Raw genomic sequence first — 20,237 nt, 5'->3', positions numbered from 1 at the left:
TCAAAACTGCAAGTAATTGCAGTGGTTGCAGGTCGTTTAGATGATGTTGGACCGGCCCTGCTGCATGTCATCTGGCAGGATGTACCCAGCATACAGAGTGCGGGCGCATCTGCTTAAGCTATGCCTACCAAAGAGGAGCTTCAGTTTGTAATGGTGGCTCTGCTTGTTCGTTTGTTGCACGCTTGAATGCCTGCCTGATCTCCCTCCTCAAGTTCTCGCTCTGCACATCAATAGCTGTTGCCTGCACTGGGTCAGCCACTTTTTAAAGTATGTATCATGTGGCACAAAAATTAGGTCTTGGCAGAGGGTGAATGACTTGCAAGGACGTTCAAGTCACTTGAAAATTCTCAGGTCACGTGACTGGTAGCAGAGACAGCTCAGCATGGAACTTGGTTGCACAGGCAAGTGGGATGCTTGTATGTGGGCATCATACCCTGTGGGGTGAACACTGGGGGCATCATACTGTGTTGGATAGTGACTGTGGGGGGCATTTAACTGTGTGTGCGAGGGAGAATGTGAGGGCATCATTTTGTGTTGGGGACTGTGGGGGGCATCATTTTATCTGGGTGGAGGGTATCCTAATATGTGGGAGGGTACTCTGGGGGCAAGATGTGTGTAAGTGACTGTGGGCGCATCATGCTGTGTGTGGTTTGCTATAGGGCTATTATATTGTGGGTGAAAAGCTTTGTAGCAGAATACAGTGTGTGTGATCTGTGGGGAATGTGCTATAGGAGGCGTCATATTGCATTAGGTATTTGCAGCACCCCAGAGTCCTGGTCGTTGCAGTATTGTCGCTATTCCACCAGGGGTAGTGATGGTACGTCTGATGGCACTAAAGGAGTTCACCTGACCAGGTATCACAGTCACACACTACACTTCACACTCCAACCACCAGGGGGAGCAAAGGGTTCTCTCTATTAGGCCACTCCTCACAATCGGGTAAAACTGGGGGTTGGATAGGAAGTTAGGCAGAAAGCTGCTGGGTGAGACCCAGGAAAGATCTGTCAGGCAGACAAGGAGAGAAGGAGGAACATCTGAGCTGCAGACAGAGGTCCCTGTCAGGGGTGGGATCCTGGCAGAGACTTAGCAAGAGATAGAACGTTACGGAGCTGCGCCTGCACCCCATTGTGACAGCATCCTAAAAAAGGACAAGAAGCGGAATATATTGTGGAGAAGTGAGAAACGAGATCACAGCACAAGGAGATAATACCGGGAGGAGTTCTGCCTTAAGATCGGCAACATCCTTCTGAGGCGCATAGCCGGTGGCCGGAACACCGAGGGAGTAATAGGCTCTACGCATTACTTCAAACTACGGCAGGACAGTTAATTCAAAGTTGGCTGCCCAACCTTTAACCTAATGAAGACATTGTAGGCAAATTGTGGGAGAGGGTCATCTCTAGGGTCCCTATAAAATAGCTCCAGGCCTACCCCGTCATACGGGTCGTCCTATCCATACCATCTGGGGGAGAGAGAATATCAGAAACATACACGACAGTTGTGAGGACTATCCCGTGGTGCTCAGCAGGGAAGTACTACAACACACAGGCGCTAGTAGGAAGGCTACTGATTTCCACCTGCAAAGGGAACTCTGGATGTGCCTTCGGACTGGCCGGATTCAGCCAGCCCTGTTAGCAGTGCTCTGGATTGTGGACGCTGAAGTCTATAGTAAAAGGTAAAGAGACTGCAACCCTGTGTCCTCGTTATTTACTGCGACCTACACCATCATCATCTACCTTACTGGGAAGCCCTGGGGATACACTTCACCTGTGGGAAGGTATTCCATCTAGCTGCCATAACATCACCCCAGTGGACCCCTAAGCAGCGTCGGTCACCCTGACCGAACACCACAGGTGATGTCACGAACACTTGACAAACTTCACCCTTTAATTGGGCACCCCTTAGCAGGGCCACGGACCGGGTCGGGCCACCGTGACATACCCAGAACCGAGACAGAGGGACCCGGTACCGAGTACCCCACTGCCCTGGGCCTGGGGGCGATCCAACTTCATCCTGGGATGCAGATATATAGATTGTACAACTGGTGTCACAAGGCATATCATCTGACTGTGACATATAATGTGGTTGTTACAAACAGAAGAAAATGACTAGCACATCCAAACTAGTGTGAACAGGTGCCAACTAAAAAAATATAACTATAGAAAAAGATTAAGTTGCACTGTTAAGAATAACTCTAGAACATTGGAACTGCATTACTGCCATAGAAAATAGGAAAACACTACAGCATGTACATATGGAATATTGTAAAAATAAAACAGCAATTTTGCAATGAAAAATGACAGTAAAAAAGAAGGTGCTTAGTGCCTAGATTGGGAATAGGTAGATAGTAGCTGCAATGTTAGAGATAATGTTCTCAAAACTCCTGTGTCATAGTCTTTTGCCTTATATGTTATTTGTACACACATTGCTGTAAGTACTAGTATTTGTTTTTAACAAATATTGCTATTCTGTTTAGCAGCTTGTCCTCGGCAGTCAGGACAGGTAGTTTCAGACCCTGGTTACATTTCAGGACTTCGTATGTTTACTGTAAACATTGGAATTCAGTGCTCCAGTACATAAAGTGAATACTACTTGTTGTCTTACACACTTGGGGACATTTATTTCAAGATTTTGTCTTCGTGATTTCTAAAATGAAACTGGAAGAAAATGATAAATTTCTTGATTATCAAGACGTTGAGTCGCAGCTTTTACAAGAGGGGAATTTTGGAGGCACTGGTGGACTGAGAAGTCGGAATTCTATAATTCTGTCTCAAGAACCAAGTCGCAGTATATTTCATTGTAGACCTACTGCAACAGCAGAAGAGGCAGAAGTTAGATTTCTTGTAGGTGACCATGAAGACGAGGATGAAGACAAGAGTGTCCTTTTCACTCAGCTGAATGAACTTGTTCCAGTACATGACGATGTATTATGGAAGGAAACTGCAAGGTATTCTAGTTTTTGTTGTTAGCAATATAGCTGTAGTTAAAGGTCTATGCAACATAAAAACATTTTCATCTAGTCTTATAGATAGTGAATACTGCAACAGTATATGTGAGTCCCCAAAGCTTCACTTAAACTTTGGTGGAGCAGTGAGATGTCCTTGTTCTAGTAATCAGTGGGGATATTTTTGCCACTATAACTACCTTTTTTTTCTTATTTAACATGAAAGTATAGTGCCGTGAGGCAGATTTGCTGCAGAACTTTCTTCATCTACCCTATACATCTGAATGGTGTAAAAATGTAGATTCTGTAGAAACAATCTTATTACCATGAATAGAACACATTTTCATTCATTTATTTTCAAACTTCAACACCATATTTGCTGTGTATGGACATATTTGTGTTGTGCCATTTATTTTTTCCTTATTTGGGTATGTGCACACTCTGCGGATTTCGCTGTAGAATCCCAGCTGCGGGTCCACAGCGGTTTCCCATAAGTTTACAGTACAATGTAAACCTATGGGAAATGAAATCCGCAGTGCACATGCTGCGGAAAAAAACGCGCGGAAACGCAGCGGTTTATTTTCCGCAGCATGTCAATTCTTTGTGCGGATTCCGCTGCGGGTTTACACCTGCTCCAATAGAAATCTGCAGGTGAAAACCCGCAGAGGAAACCGCAATAGAAACTGCGATAAATCCGCAGTAAAAACCGCAGCGGTTTTGCACTGCGGATTTATCAAATCTGCTGCGGAAATTTCCGCAATGGAATCCGCAGCGTGTGCACAAGCCCTTAAGGTTTAGTGTCATTTTTTATTTTGCGTAATTTTGTATGTGTGTTTTCTTTCTGATTTTGAAGTCTAATATAAAAGACAATAGAAATAAAACTGCCAGAAAAAAAAATCCAAACCAAAGGCATGGCCATCGTTTAAAAAGCATCTGTCCAAGAATTAAAAAAGGCCAAGAAGCAAATACTATGGAAGTAAATTTTCCAATATTAGATTTTAGACTTTAACCCCTTCACAACCTTAGTGTTTTGGTGTTCTTTGCTCCTCTTCTTCCCAGAACCACAACTTTTTTGATTTTTCAGTCAATATGTCTCATTTTTTGCAGGACGAGTTGTGCTTTTGAACTACACCATTGGTTTTACAATATTGTGTACTGGAAAACAGGAAAATATAATTCAAAGTGTGGCGAAATTGAAAAAAAAAGCACAATGCTACAATTTTGTCTTTGTTACAGTACTGTGTTTGCTAAATGCTAAAACTGACCTGCCATTATGATTCTCCAGGTCATTATGCGATCACTGATACCAATCGTATAGGTTATTTTTTATTTAAGTGGTGAAAAAAAGAAATCCAAGATTTGTAAAAAAACAAACAAAGCAAACAAAAACAAAACAAACAAAAAAAAGGAGCCATTTTCCGAGACCCATTGTGTTACTATTCTGGGGATGGAGGAGGGTTTATTTTTTGTGAGCAGAGCTGATGTTTTTATTATACCATTTTGTGGTAGATACGATGATTTGATCGCCCGTTATTGCATTTTATTGCAAAGTTGAGGCGACCAAAAAACATAATTCTGGCGTCTTGATTATTTTCTCATTACGCCGTTTACCCATCAAATTTATTCTTTTTATGTACTGATAGATCGGGCGATTCTGTATTATGCGATATTAAATTTGTGTATTTTTAATTTTTTTATTGTTTCATTTTGATTAGGACAAAAGGAAGGTGATTCGAACTTTTGTATTTCTAAAAACATTTTTTTTCTACTTTTTAGTTGCTTCAATAGACTTCTTAGGAGACTTGAAGCTGAGATCGTCTGCAGGGCGTCGCTTATAGCAGATCAGCAATGAAAACCACATGGTTCACCTGCAGATCTCGGGTTGCCATGCCAACCCATCCATGCTATGCGATCATGTAATAGGTGCACCAATGGGCGGCATTAGTGACGCGCCTCTTGTGCGGTCATGTTAAATGCCGCTGTTGGAAATTGATAGTGGCATTTAACATGTTAACATCCGGGGTGGAATCCTCGGATGTTAACATGTTAAATGCCGCTGTCAATCTCCGACAGCGGCATATAACATGGCCGCGCCAGAAGCAATTCCACCTGTGGTTGTTGGGGGCAACTGATTAGATCAGTTGTCATGTGCCTGAAAACATGCGTGCTCAGCCCCGAGCTCTCAAGGACTGCAGGGATACAACCTATGATGTGTAAAATTAGGTGTACAACCTATGATGTGACTTGTAAAATTGTCAGTGCATCAAATACTTATTTTCCCCACTGTATATATACAGTGGGGAAAATAAGTATTTGATACACTGACAATTTTACAAGTTTTCCCACCTACAAAGAATAGAGAGTTCTGTAACTTTTATCGTAGGTACACTTCAACTGTGAGAGACTGAATCTAAAAACAAACAAACAAACAGAATATCACATTGTATGATTTTTACATAATTAATTTGCATTGAAAAAAGTATTTGATACAATAGAAAAACAGAACTTTGGTCCATTCCTCCATACAGATCTCCAGATCTTTCAGGTTTCCGAGCTATCATTGGGCAACATTGAGTTTCAGTTCAAACCAAAAATTTTCTATTGGGTTCAAGTCTGGAGACTCGCTAGGCCACTCCAGGAGCTTGAAATGCTTCTTAATGAACCTTACTTGCCCTGTGTGTTTTGGGTCATTGTCTTGCTGGAAGATCCAGCCATGACCCATTGTAATGGTCTTACTGAGGCAGGGCCGGCCTGGCCATCTGGCAATTCTGGCAAATGCCAGAAGGGCCTCTCTGATTGTGGGCCACCTTGTCTGCTTCATTGTTTAACAGAATCGGTGTTATCAAGACACCAATACAGTTAAGAGTTGTGATGGAGGTATCATTAGCAATATCGGTCTAGTAGTAAATATTGTTTTCCCCTATGAAGGGTAATATTAGTAATTTATCCCATCTGGTGCTTGGGGATGAGAACAGCATGGGCCTATCTGATTTCAAATGCCAGGGCTGAATTTAATTCCCAGTCCGTACCTGTACTGAGGGAAGGAGGTTGTTAGCCAAAATCTTGCGATAAAATGATCCCATCCACCCTCCCTTCAATACGGAGCAGTTTTCCTATCCCATTTGCAGAAAAACACCCCAAAGCATGTTTCCTCTACCATGGTTCATGGTTGGGACGGTGTTCTTGTTGTTGTACTCATCCTTCTTCTTCATTGCACGGTGTGTGGAGTTGATACCAAAAAGTTCTATTTTGGTCTCATCTGACTACATGACTTTGTCCTATACCTCCTCTGGATCATCCAGATGGTCATTAGTGAACTTCAAATGGGCCCTGGCCCCTGACATGTGCCTAGTCAGGGAGACCTTGCATGCCCTGCAGGATTTTGATCTATGATGGTGTAGTGTGTTAACAGTAATGTTTGAGATTGTGGCCCCAGCTTTCTTCAGGTCACTGACAAGGTCCTCCCATGTAGTTCTGCACTGATTCTTGACCTTGCTGAGAATCATCCTTATCCCTTTAGATGAGATCTTGCATGGAGCCCCAAACCGAGGAAGATTGACATTCATCTTGTGTTTCTTTCATTTTCTAATAATTGTGCTAACAGTTGTTGCCTTGTCACCAAGCTGCCTATCTCTTGTCCTGTAGCCCATCCTTTGCAGGTCTACAGTTTGTCCTTAGTGTCAGACAGTTCTTTGGGCTTGACCATCGTGGGGAGGTTGGAGTGTGATTGAGTGTGTGGGCAGGTGTCTTTTATACAGGTGACGAGTTCAAACAGGTGCAATTAATTCAGGTAATGAGCACAGAGTAGAGCCCCCGTCTCACTAAGCGAGATCGCTAGCGAGATCGCTGCTGAGTCACAAGTTTTGTGACGCAACAGCGACCTCAGTAGTGATCTCGCTATGTGTGACACGTAGCAGCGACCAGGCCCCTGCTGTGAGATCGCTGGTCGTGTCGGAATGGCCTGGACCTTTTTTTGATCGTTGAGGTCCCGCTGGGTAGCACACATCGCTGTGTTTGACACCTTACCAACGACCTCGTTGACGACTCAGACACTGAATCCTCATAATAGCTCCCATGTGACATCGTTGTACAGGTCGCTACAGGTCGCTGGTGAGATGTCAAACAGTGAGATCGCAGCAGCGATCGTTGGGAAGATCTCACTGTTTGACATCTCACCAGCGACCACATAGCGACGCAGCAACGATCCCTGACAGGTCGTATCGTTGTCGGGATCGCTTTAGCGTCGCTAAGTGAGAAGGGGCCTTAGGAGGGCTTCTTAAAGAAAAACTAACAGGTCTGTGAGTCAGAATTCTTGCTGATTGGGAGGTGATTTAATACTTATTTCATGCAATAAATTGCAATTTAATTAGGTAAAAATCATACAGAGTGATTTTCTGGATTTTATTTTTTTGATTCTGACTTTCGAAGTTGAAACGTACCTATGATAAAAATTCTAGACCTCTCCATTCTTTTTAGGTGGGAAAACGTTCAAAATTGGCAGTGTATCAAATACTTATTTTTTCCACTGTACATCATAGGTCGTGAAGGGGTTAACACAGAGGCGTAGGTAGGGTTTTCGTTCAGTGGTGGTGAAACTTCTCAGTGGGCCCCCTACCAGGTAACCTTGGTTACAACTGGGTGAAGCACCCTAATAGTGGAGGAGAACCTCAGCAGATGACCACGCTGTTGCTGAAAATAATCTCTATATAAAGACCAATATTGATATTACCGCCATATGGTCAGTGGTAATTACCAGTCCTACAGAACATATAAGAGATTACAGTACAGATATAGATGTTGATTTATAGCTAATATTCTTTCTGATGGAATCGTTCACTTTTCCCTTCTGTTCCATCTGGCCCAGACCGACATGACAACTTCTCCTGCCAGGACTCGGCTGCAGAGATTACAACAAAGACACATTTCACTTCTCATATTTTCAGCACCGTCCCCATCTATTCCCAACCTGCACAAACTCCTCATCCTGCTGATACCACAATTCTGAGCCGTTGCTGCTGTATGTGTGGAACGCCCGCCAGGGCCGTGGAGTACTCGGTACCCGGTCAGGTACTTAAAGGGATGTGTCACTGCAGCTGCGACCCCATCCATGGCCCTGGGCGCACATGTTAAAGGGATGGTCTTTTTTAAGGGGTTAGTTGAATAATAAAAGTTTGTGACACCACCTGTGGTATTCGGTCAGGGGTGACTGACGCTGCTTAAAGGGGTCCACTGGTGTGATGTTATGACAGCAGGGATGGTATGGCTTCCCACAGGTGAAGCTGGGTCCCCAGGGCTCCTGGTGTAATAGATGAAGAAGGTGATAGGTGATGTAGTAAGAAACGGAGGACACAGGATTGCAGTCTCTTTACCTCTTTACTTCAAGGCAGCCTCAGTCCAGGGTACAGATCACAGGTGCAGGTGAGGTCCGGCCAGCTTGGAAGCGAATTGGGAATTCTTCTAACCAGTTGGGGTTGGAAGACTTCCTTCTAGTGCTGTGGTGTTGTAGTCCCTTGCTGCCTTAGGCCTCACACAAGGTCCTCACGTTTTTTCAGGATCTCTAACACGACCCGGGCTCTATTTGCTATTGTGCCCTCGGGTGTTAATGGTGGACAGGTAACTTGCAATCTGCTGTCCGCCGGTTTCTGCATTGGGGTATGAAGTTACCCCCACAACCTCGGTCTTCTGGCTACCGGTATCTGTGCTCAGCATGGAGGAATCCCATTCGCAGGTTCTCTCTCCAGCCCTTCACTCTCCTGTGCTACTTTTCCCTCTCAGTCTCCTACAGACTGCTCTGCTTTCTTTTTCCTTCCCAGGAGCTGCAGAATCATTTGTCTCCATGGCCCCAGCTTTCCTCCTTGCTCTCCTCTCTCCAACTGCCCAGCAACTGCCTAGCAACTGACTCCTCCTCCCGACCAGAGAGAGCAGCTCCCCTGAAGTCAGGTGTAGAGCTCCCCCATATGGCCTGGAGTCAGAATAGTGTTGTATGTGGTGAATACCTGTCAAAGGGATCCTTCCTCACTTCCAAGCGTAACATCACTCACCCTGTTACCTAGGGTGTAACATGTGGCCATATTACTGCACCTGCTGTGCGGTTCTCTGTGCCCTCTAAATTCTAAAGCAACCCTCTAGAATATAGTAATGCCGGGTGTAAGTGCCCTAGAAAACAGTGCCCATATTTTGTCCCCTAGAAAGTAATAATGTCCACTGTGTGCCCCTTTGAGAGTCACAGTAACCTGAGTTCCCCTATAACAATAAGCATCCACTTTACATTTAATAATGTCTCGAGTCTCCCCCCTGTACAGCTCCCCTATACACAGTATGGTGCTCTCTTATACACAGTCTAATGTCCCCTCACTGTACATTTACTGACTAGTGATGAGCGAATATACTCGTTACTCGAGATTTCTCGAGCATGCTCAGGGGTCCTCCGAGTATTTTTTAGAGCTCGGAGATTTAGTTTTTCTTGCCGCAGCTGATTGATTTACATCTGTTAGCCAGCATAAGTACATGTGGGGGTTGCCTGGTTGCTAGCACTAATACTGACCCCTTTGTATCCTTCAAACTGTTTGATAGCTCCAACACTGTAATTTCCACACTGTATGATGGCCCCCTAGATAGCCTCCATATAGTATAATGCACCAGACAATCCTCAATATAGTCCTCAATATAGTATAATGCACTCCCCATAGGCAGACACTATTTTGTATAATGCACCCCCCATAGGCAGACTCTATAGTATAATGCAGCCCCATAGGCAGACTCTATAGTATAATGCAACCCCCATATGCAGACTCTATATATAGTATAATACACCCCTCCCATAGGCAGACTCTATAGTATAATGCAACCTCTAAAATAATACACCTCCGCAGATAGCCTCTATAGTATAATGCGGCCCCTAATATAATGCACCCCCACAGGCAGCCTCTATAGCATAATGTAGCCCCTAATATAGTGCAACCCCATAGGCAGCCTCTATAGCAAAATGCAACCCCTAATATAATACACACCCACAGGCAGCCTCTATAGCATAATGTAGCCCCTAAAATAATGCACCCCCACAGGCAGCCTCTATAGTATAATGCAGCCCCATAAAACATTAAATACAATATTCACCTTTTTTCCTGGTTTCTCCGCTGCTCTGAGCGCCTGCACATCTCCAGACCGCAGGCTCCGAGTAGTGATGTCATCGCAATCCCCTGTCAGTGTCGACGTCTGTGATGTCAGACGCTGGGAGGGGGATGATGGAAAATGGAGCGTAACGCTCCTTCTCTCATCAATGCGGTCAGCTGTAAAGGCATCTAGCCTACAGTTGATCTTGCAATGATGGGTGGGGGGCCCACTGCTGGAACCGAGCCATACGCCTGCTCAGGGGCCCCATAGCGGCTGGGTGGCAGAGTAGGGATATCGATTCTCCCTGCTCTGCCGCAGAATGTAACTGTATCAGTGCACTGTGCACGCCGATACATTTACAGTAGTGTAGCTCCAGGGTGGGCTCCCTCAGAGCGCGGAGCCTGGAGCGAACACCCCCTCTGTCCCTCCGGTGGCTATGCTATGTTAATCATTAACATAAAAAATGCCTCCTCCGCAATATATTTTTAATATACATTTTTTATAGCCATAAATTGATAAACGCGTGAATGTTTTTTTCCTTTTGCAGTTTTATGCACAAAATTTAACTAAGCAAACAGTACAGTACATAAGTACATCCCTTCACCTATTATCTAGTGCACCATTTTTATTTTTTTTTTCAGCAGACACTGGGAATTACAGCCAGATTATAGGAAGGTAACGTGATATCTTGCAGTGTCCATATATACAGAATAAGAGCAGATACTGAAAATTACAACCAGTACACAGGACAGTAGAAATGCTATGTCCATTTACACAGCATAAAAAACACATATTGGGAAATACATATAAAGAGATAGGTAGAGAAATAGATCATCCCTGTTTGTAATGACTCTATATAATATATAAGTTTCACTTTTTGTATTGAAGAACTGAAATAAATGAACTTTTTGATGATATTCTAATTTTGTGAGAAGCACCTGTATATGCAGCATTAGAGGAAATAATGAGAATTACAAAAAACACTATAAAAAAGGGTCAGGAGATGTGGTAGTGTGCAGTATTCATATATACAGAATAAAACACGTATTGGGAAAAACACACAGTATAATGAGTCATGGGAAGTGGTAGTGTGCCATATTCATATATACAGAATAAGGCCGTGATCACACTTGCGAGAAAGTTGCACGAGTCTTGCATCTCATTGCATCTCATCTCGCATTGGGACCGGAGCGTGCGGCTGCATGTATTTCTATGAAACTGAGCGCTCCGGTCCAAGTGCCAGAGGCAGTGCAGGTATTGAGATGCGAGACTCGTGCGAGTTTCTCGCAAGTGTGATCCCGGCCTAAGAAGAGATACTGAGAATTACACCCAGAATGCTGAACAGGAGAAGTGGTACTATGTCATGTGCATGTATACAGTGGGTATGGAAAGTATTCATACCCCTTTAAATTTTTCACTCTTTGTTTCATTGCAGCCATTTGGTAAATTCAAAACTGTTCATTTTTTTCTTATTAATGTACACTCTGCACCCAATCTTGACTGAAAAAAACATAAATGTAGTAATTTTTGCAAATTTCTTAAAAAAGAAAAACTGAAATATCACAGGGTCATAAGTATTCAGACCCTTTGCTCAGTAATGTTAGAAGCACCCTTTTGAGTTAGTACAGCCATGAGTCTTCTTGGGAATGATGAATCAAGTTTATCACATCTGGATTTGGGGATCCTCTGCCATTCTTCCTTGCAGATGCTATGTAGTTCCATCAGGTTGGATGGTGAACGTTGGTGGACAGCCATTTTCAGGTCTCTCCAGAGATGCTCAATAGTGTTTACAGTAGGTCAGGGCTCTGGCTGGGCCAGTCAAGAATGGTCACAGAGTTTTTATTATTATTATTATTATTATTATTATTTATTTATATAGCACCATTGATTCCATGGTGCTGTACATGAGAAGGGGTTACATAAAATTACAGATATCACTTACAGTAAGCAAACTAACAATTGCAGACTGATACAGAGAGGCTAGGACCCTGCCCTTGCGGGCTTACGTTCTACAGGATGGTGGGGATGGAGACAATAGGTTGAGGATTGCAGGAGCTCCGGTGGTGGTGAGGCGGTAGCTTCGGTAGTGGTGAGGAGGCAGCAGGGTCAATGCAGGCTGTAGGCTTTCCTTAAGAGGTGGGTTTTCACGTTCCTTCTGAAGGATCCAAATGTGGTTGATAGTCGGACGTGTTGGGGCAAAGAATTCCAGAAGATGGGAGATATTCGGGAGAAGTCTTGGAGGCGGTTGGGTAGGAGTGAATAACTGTGGAAGAGAGAAGGAGGTCTTGGGAGGACCGGAGATTATGTGAGGGAAGATATCGGGAGATTAGTTCAGCGATATATGGAGGAGACAGGTTATGGATGGCTTTGTAGGTCAGTATTAGTAATCTGAACTGGATATGCTGAGGGAATGGGAGCCAGTGAAGAGATTTGCAGAGGGGGGAAGTGGAGGAGTAGAGAGGAGAGAGATGAATTATTTGGGCAGGATGGACTGGAAAGGTGCAAGTCTGTTAGCAGGGAAGCCACAGAAAAGGATGTTGCAGTAGTCAAGGCAGGAGATGACAAGCATTTTAGTAGATTGATGGTTGAGGAAAGGACGGATTCTGGAGATATTTTTGAGCAGGAAGCGACAGAAGGTGGAAAGAGCTTGGATGTGCCGTTTGAAGGACATGGCAGAGTCAAGGGTTACTCCGAGGCAGCGGACTTCCGGTATGGGGGAAAGCGTGTTGTCGTTAATTGCGATAGATAGGTCAGGTAAGCAAGATCTATGAGATGGAGGAAAGGTGATGAGTTCAGATTTGTCCACATTGAGTTTGAGGAAGCGAGAGGAGTATAAGGAGGATATGGTTGATAGACACTCCGGGATTCTGAACAGCAGTGAGGTGACGTCTGGGCCAGAAAGGTAGATCTGAGTGTCATCAGCATAAAGGTGGTACTGGAATCCATGAGACTTTATGAGTTGTCCCAGGCCAAGTGTATAGATTGAGAAGAGTAGGGGTCCTAGAACAGAGTCTTGGGGACTCCAACAGAGAGAGGGTGGGATGAGGAGGTAGTGTGGCAGTAGGAGACGCTGAATGTGCGGTTGGAAAGGTATGAGGAGATCCAGGATAGGGTGAGGTCTTTGATGCCAAAGGAGGAGAGGAGGCAGTGGTCAACTGTGTCGAAAGCAGAGGACAAGTCTAGAAGGAGGAGTACAGAGTATTGTCCGTTAGCTTTGGCTATAAGTAGGTTATTAGTGATTTTGGTCAGGGCTGTCTCAGTTGAGTGATGGGTGCAGAAACCAGATTGTAGATTGTCAAAGGGCAAGTTAGATGAGAGGTGGGAGGAAAGTTCAGTGTGGACATGCTGCTCCAGGAATTAGGAAGCAAATGGGAGCAGCGATATTGGGCGATACCTGGACATAGCTGTTGGATCGAGGGTTGGCTTTTTAAGGATAGGTGTGATTGTGGCATGTTTGAAAGCAGAAGGGAAGGTGCCAGAAGTTAGTGATAGGTTGAAGAGGTGGGTTAGGGATGGGATAAGTGTGGTGGTGAGGTTTGGGAGGAAGTGGGATGGGATGGGGTCGAGTGCACAGGTGGTGAGGTGCGATTTGGAGAGGAGACAATTAAGTCCCCTTCAGTGATGTTGGATAGGGAGGTTATGGGGTTTGGGCATTGGTCTGGTATATAAAGGGGTTGTGGTGGTTGAACAATGAAGACTTGCCTTGTTTGGTCGATCTTATTTTTAAAGTGTGTGGCAAAGTCCTCAGCAGAGATGAGGGAGGTTGGAGGGGGCAGTGGGGGGCGGAGGAGGGAGTTAAAGGTTTGAATAACTGTTTGGGGTTGTAGGATAGGGAAGATATGAGGGTTGTGAAGTAGGCCTGTTTAGCAGAAGTGAGAGCAGATTTAAAAGCGAGTGTTGCCTATTTGAATGCAGTGAAGTCATCTTGCGAATGTGTTTTCTTCCAATGCCGCTCTGCAACGGTGGACACTTGCCAGAGCTTTTTAGTGAAGTTATTGTGCCAGTGTTGTCTATAGATACGTCACACTCTGCCATGAACGAGAGGGGCAATCGTGTCAATAACTGATGCGAGAGTGGCATTGTAGAAAGCAGTGGCACTATCTGTGTCGTGGAGTGAGGATATGGATGCCAGTGGTAGAATAGAGTCAGAGAATGTGTGGGTGTCTAGGTGTGCAAGGTTTCTGCGGGGGTGCGCATGTTGCTGGACAACACTGGATGACACTTCCCCTGACGAAGGCAATACGCGTGGGGCCTTGTTTCTGGGTCCGTCCACTCTGTGCATGGGGAGACCTGCCCCTGCCAATATCTACAAACGGGTAATCTATACTCTATTTGCTCTCTAGGGTCTCTGCTTCATGGGCATTTTTGCAATCTTGCATGTGGTTCCCGTTCAGGGGCTGATCAGCCCTGGGAAGGTTTGTGCCCTATTCCTTCTTTTGTAGAATATTTATGTGTGAGTCATAATTTTGTGACGGGTTATAAAGCTTAGATTAGCAGTCCCTTGAGCCAGTAGTGGTATAGACTATGTTTAAGGTATCATATTATACATGTGTTGTCATGTGGATATCATCTTTAATGGACTGGGTTCTTTGCTGTGTTGCATTTTAATTATGTTTTAAACATGTGTGTGTTATATCAATAAAAGCCTCTTTTGGCATTTTTTGTATATATTACGTGGTGTGCATTATTACAGTGGTGCTTTTTCTACATTACATGTTGCTGGACATGGGTTACCGGTGAGGAGGACAGGGATGAGAAGGTTAGCAGATGGTGGTCAGATAGAGAGAGAGGGGAGGTGGTGAAGTTAGATAGAGAGCAGAGATGGGTGAAGTCCAGGTCTAGTGTATGTCCATCTGTGTGGGTGACTGTGGAGGACCACAGAGTAAATCCAAAAGATGAAGTAAGGAACAGAAGTTTGGAGGCTGTTGACTAAAGGGTATCAGTGGGGATGTTGAAGTTACCCATGATGATGGTTGGAATGTCAACAGAGAGAAAGTGAAGAGTTTTTCTGAAGCCACACCTTTGTTATTTTAGCTGTGTGCTTAGGGTCATTGTATTGTTGGAAGGTGAACGTTCGGCCAATTCTGAGGTCCAGAGCACCCTGGAAGAGGCTTTCTTTCAGGATATCCGTGCACTTGGCCACATTCATGTTTCCTTCAATGACAACCAGTTGTCCTGTCCCTGCAGCTGAAAAACACCCCCATGATGCTTCCACCACCTTGTTTCACTGTTGGGATTGTATTGGGCAGGTGATAAGCAGTGCCTAGGTTTCTCCACACATACCGCTTAGAATTATCACCAAAAAGGTCTATCTTTGTCTCATCAGACCAGAAAATCTTATTTCTCATAGCCTGGGGAGTCCTTCATGTGTTTTTTTTTAGCAAACTCTATGTGGGCTTTCATATGTCTTCTTCTGAGGAAAGGCTACCATCGGGCCACTCTGCCATAAATGCCCGACTGGTGGAGGGCTGCAGTGATAGTTGACTATGGAACTTTCTCCCATCTCCCTACTGCATCTCTAGAGCTCAGCCACAGTGATCTTGGGGTTCTTCTTTACCTCTCTCACCAAGGCTCTTCTCCCACGATTGCTCAGTTTGGCTGGACAGTAAGGTCTAGGAAGACGTCTGGTGGTCCAAAACTTCTGCCACTTAAGGATTATGGAGGCCACTGTGCTCTTAGGAATCTTGAGTACTGCAGAAATTCTGTTGCAACCTTGACCAGATCTGTGCCTTGCCACAATTATGTCTCTCAGCTCCTTGGCCAGTTCCTTTGACCTTATGGTTCTCATTTGGTCTGACATGCACTGTGAGCTGTGAGGTCTTATATAGACAGGTGTGTGCCTTTTTAAATCAAGTCCTATCAGTTTAATTAAACACAGCTGGAAGGAGTAGAACAATCTCAAGGAGTATCACAAGGAAATGGACAGAATGTGACATAAATATGAGTGTCTGAACAAAGGGTCTGAATACTTATGACCATGTGATATTTCAGTTTTTCTGTTTCATTCAATTTGCAAAAATTTCCACATTTCTGTTTTTTCAGTCAAGATGGGGTGCAGAGTGTTCATTAATGTGGAATAAATCTTTTTTGAATTTACCAAATGGCTGCAATGAAACAAAGAGTGAAAAATTTAAAGGATTATGAATACTTTCTGTGCCCACTGTACACATAAAAACAGGTCTTGGGGAAATACACAGAGTATAAAGGGTCAGAGAACGTGGTAGTGTGCTATTTTCTTATATACAGAATAAGAGGAGAATGAGAATTATACACTATATAAAGATTCAGGGGATGTGGTACTGGGTCATGTCTGTGTACAGCATCAGACTGAAACACCTTGGGCCAACTAGATAAAATCATTCTTGGGGACTACTACAGTATGTACCTGCGTAGAAATAAATACAAGACCAACAATAAAAAAAACACACACTTATATCAGGGCAGGGTTTAATATAAGGTGGAACATGTATTAATTATATAGCAGGGGTTGGGGTAGTCCACTCATATAATATAATGCAGCCCTCATATAGTATAATGCAGCCCCCTCATAGAATATAATGTACCCACCTCTCCTCCTCGTCCCACACTGATTCCGGCTCTGCTCTGGTATCAGCAGCTGCACTTCCGTCTGCCCGACACACAGCGGATAAAAAACCCACAAGAAGCAAAATAAACAAAAAAAACCTGCTGTAACTAAATAAGTAAAGGCAAAAGTGCATCTATATAACTCAGGGTTCTTAGAAATACTGTTTTTGATCAAAAATAGCATAAAATCCATCCCATCATCGTCAAGGGTACACAATGAAGTAATGTCACCTGTTGTGTCGGAGACAGAGGGGAATGATGGGAGAGGGATCATCATCTGACGCCCTCTCCTCCATTATTGCTGGGGCACTCACTGGAGGCGACACACCACACCGCTATTAGCGACACACCACTGGCTGGGGTCCCCTGGAGCAGCGGGGGACCTTATGCAGCTGCCGGCCCTGTATTGCCTTGGTGCCAGGGCCTGTGCCCACTGGAGAATCCTCCGGTTCTGCGGTTCTCCAGTGGGCCAATCTAACCCTGTCCGTGTATACAGCAAAAGAGCAGAAATTGAGATATACAACCATTATACAGAACAGAAGTAGTAGTACTATGTAATGTGCAGGTATTGAGAATTACACACAGTATAAAGGGACAGGAGTTGCACTGTACCATATCCATATATATAGCATAAGAGCAGAGATTAAGAATTACACACAGCACAAAGCAGGAGACGTGGTACTTTGTAATGTCCAGAGCAGATTTAGAAAATTTAAAACCAGTATGTAGAACATGAGTACTAGTCCAGTACCATGTCCATAAATGCACAAGAAGAGCAGATATTGAGAATGACAAACAGAAGGAAAGTCAGAAGTAGCACCGTGTAGTGAATAAGAACAGAATAAGAGTAGACACTGAGAATTACAAGACAAGAAATGATAGTGTACAAGGTGTATATACATAATAAAGGCAGATTCTAAAAATGACATCCAGAATACAGGATAATAGAAGTGATACTGATCTTTATATATCAAAGATTTTAATCAATATCTACCTGAACACGAGAACAGTTTCCAAAATTTTGGCAAGACTTAGTTCCATTGAACATTCTTTTAACTCATAACATGAAAATTAGGTTAAAAATAAAACTTTCATTATAAAATGTTCAGTTTGACTCAAATTAGTTGATTAAAAAATGATTACTGCACAGATAAAAAACTACTACATCTAGTATTTTACATGACCACCATGGTTTTTAAAGACTGCATCAATTCTCCTAGAAATCGAATGACCAAGTTGGTGTCATATTGCAACATCTATATTTTTCCATTCTTCAAGAATGACGTCTTTTAGTACCTGGATGTGGATGGAGAGTAATGTTCAACTTGTCTCTTCTGAATTACGGTAATTCCCTATAGGTCCGAGGCATAGCTAGGGGTTCAGCTCCAGTTCAGAGGGGAAGGGAAGGGTGTGAAACATTTGAGTGGGCCTCTAACCAGTAACCATGTTTATAACTAAGATTGTGCACCCTAATTGTGAGTATAGGGGAACCTCAGCAGATAACCGCGCTGTTACTGAAAAAAATCTACACAAAGACAAACACTGATATTACTATCATATGGTGACCATATAGTGGTAGACACCAGTCCTGCAGAACATATAAGAGATTACAGTTATATTTAGTAATGTAGAGCTGAAGTTCTTTCTGATGGAGTCTTTCACCTTTCCAGTCTCTTCCATCAGGCCCAGACCGACATGGAAACTTCTTCATCCCCATCTCATCTGCAGAGATTACAAGACACATTTGACTCAAATTTCCATCAACATCCCCATCTATTCGCAACTTCCACAACCTCCTCATCCTGCTGTCACCCCAATACTGAGCAGATGTTGCTGTATGTGTCCTTACTACTGCACCTGCTTTTTGGCACAATAACAGCTCTCCTCTTAGTGCCCCACGTAATAATGCCACCTCAGTGCTCCTTACATAGTAATAATGCCTCCTTTTGTGTATTATAGATGGTTAATTATACCCCATAAAAATATTAATGCCCTGTGCAAGTGCCATAGAAAACAGTGCCCACAATTTTCCCCTAAGAAGTAATAATGCCCTGTGTGCATCTTTGACGATGAGCATTGTACTTTGAGTGCCCCTCTAACAATAATGCTTCTTAAGTGCCCACTTAACAATTAATAATGTTCCCTGGGTCCTCCAATGTACAGCTTCTCTGTACACAGTATGCTAGGCCCACAGCTCCCCTAAACACAGTATAATGCACACACAGCTCCCCTATATACATTATGATGGGCCCACAGCTCCCCTATACACAGTATGATACCCCCGCAACTCACCTATGGACAGTAAAGTGGGCCCACGGCTCCCCTATCCACAATGTGGTGGAGCCACAGCTCCCCTATACACTATACAATGGTCCCACAGCTTCCCTATACATGGTATGATACACATACAGCTCCCCTATACACAGTATTGTAGATCCAAAGCTCCCTTATACACTGTAAAACAGCACTCATATACATAGTATTTTGACCCCACTACTCCCTCAAAACACAGAATAATGAGACCCACAATAGCTCTCATTATTTATAAAGGCCCCCACTGTAGAACCCCCAGTGTATAATGGTTCCCTCACTGTATAATGGCCCGAACATTGTTTAATGGCCTCCACAGTAGTCCTCACACTTTATGATGGCCCCCACAGTAGCACTCAAACTGCATAATTGCCCCCACATTAGCACCCATACTGTATAATGGCCCCCACAGTAATCCCCAAACTGTATAATGGCCCCCACATTAGCCCACAAACTGTATAATGGTCCCCACTTTAGCTCCCAAGCTGTGTAAAGACACCTACAGTATCACCCAACTGTATAATGGCACCACATATGCCCCCAAATGTATTGTGAAAGGGTCACTGGTGCTGTACGTGAGGCGATTTATGTGTCGTAAAGGTTGTTTCCTGCATGATGTGAAAGCCGCAAGTGTTTTCTCCAGCATGATATGTTCTGAGAGCAATCCAGACACTATATGGGCCTGGCTTTCATGGTGGGTAGGTCAGAGATGGGCAGGAAACCTATCCACCATATCTACACCTCCAGGGTGTGACTGGAGGGAGTTAATTGTCCAGCTATTTTTTTCTCTGTGCTGTGTGGATGAAAGGAAGCCTCCATTCTGATGCTCATGAGGGAGCTGCCTTAGGTGATGTCCCAGAGGCACTGGGCAGGATTGTGTATGAACTGTATACTTTCTTTTGAGCCAGAAAGGCTGTTTTCTGTTACCAGTTTGGATTTTTGGTTTATGAAGTAATAAACCACCCAGAGACTTTAATCAAACGTGGTCCTGTGTCTACCTCGAGGTGCAGCTGAGTGAGCCGACCTTAAACAGTATAATGACCCTTAAACTTTATGAGAGGGCTCCCACAGTAGTCACCACATTGTATGCTGTCCCCTGTCGAAGTCCTAAAACTCTTTATTGGCCCCAATGTTATCTCCCCCACTGTATAATGGCTCCCGCATTAGCTCCCAGACTGTAAAATGGCCCATGCATTAGGCCCAAACTGTATGATGACCCCCAAATTAGGCCCCTCCATAGTCCTATAATATAATCCACCCTCCTTAGTCCTCCATAAAATATAATGCA

At 44.0% G+C, this 20,237-nt stretch overlaps 1 protein-coding gene across 1 annotated transcript in view; it reads left to right on the top strand.

Annotated features, from left to right (window-relative positions):
- Positions 1-2,605: 2,605 nt before the first annotated feature.
- The window catches only part of SLC4A9 (solute carrier family 4 member 9), a 1,224,185-nt gene continuing 1,206,553 nt past the window's right edge, over positions 2,606-20,237 (top strand). Inside the window, exon 1 of the mRNA XM_077265989.1 lies at positions 2,606-2,944. Within this exon, the coding sequence (XP_077122104.1) occupies positions 2,649-2,944 (296 nt within the window). The 5' untranslated portion in view covers positions 2,606-2,648. The remainder of the gene's footprint in view (positions 2,945-20,237) is intronic.

The sequence above is a fragment of the Ranitomeya variabilis genome, chromosome 5 (genome assembly GCF_051348905.1).
Source record: "Ranitomeya variabilis isolate aRanVar5 chromosome 5, aRanVar5.hap1, whole genome shotgun sequence".
Classification (NCBI taxonomy): Eukaryota; Metazoa; Chordata; class Amphibia; order Anura; family Dendrobatidae; genus Ranitomeya; species Ranitomeya variabilis.
This window is presented reverse-complemented; position numbering and strand designations above follow the sequence as displayed.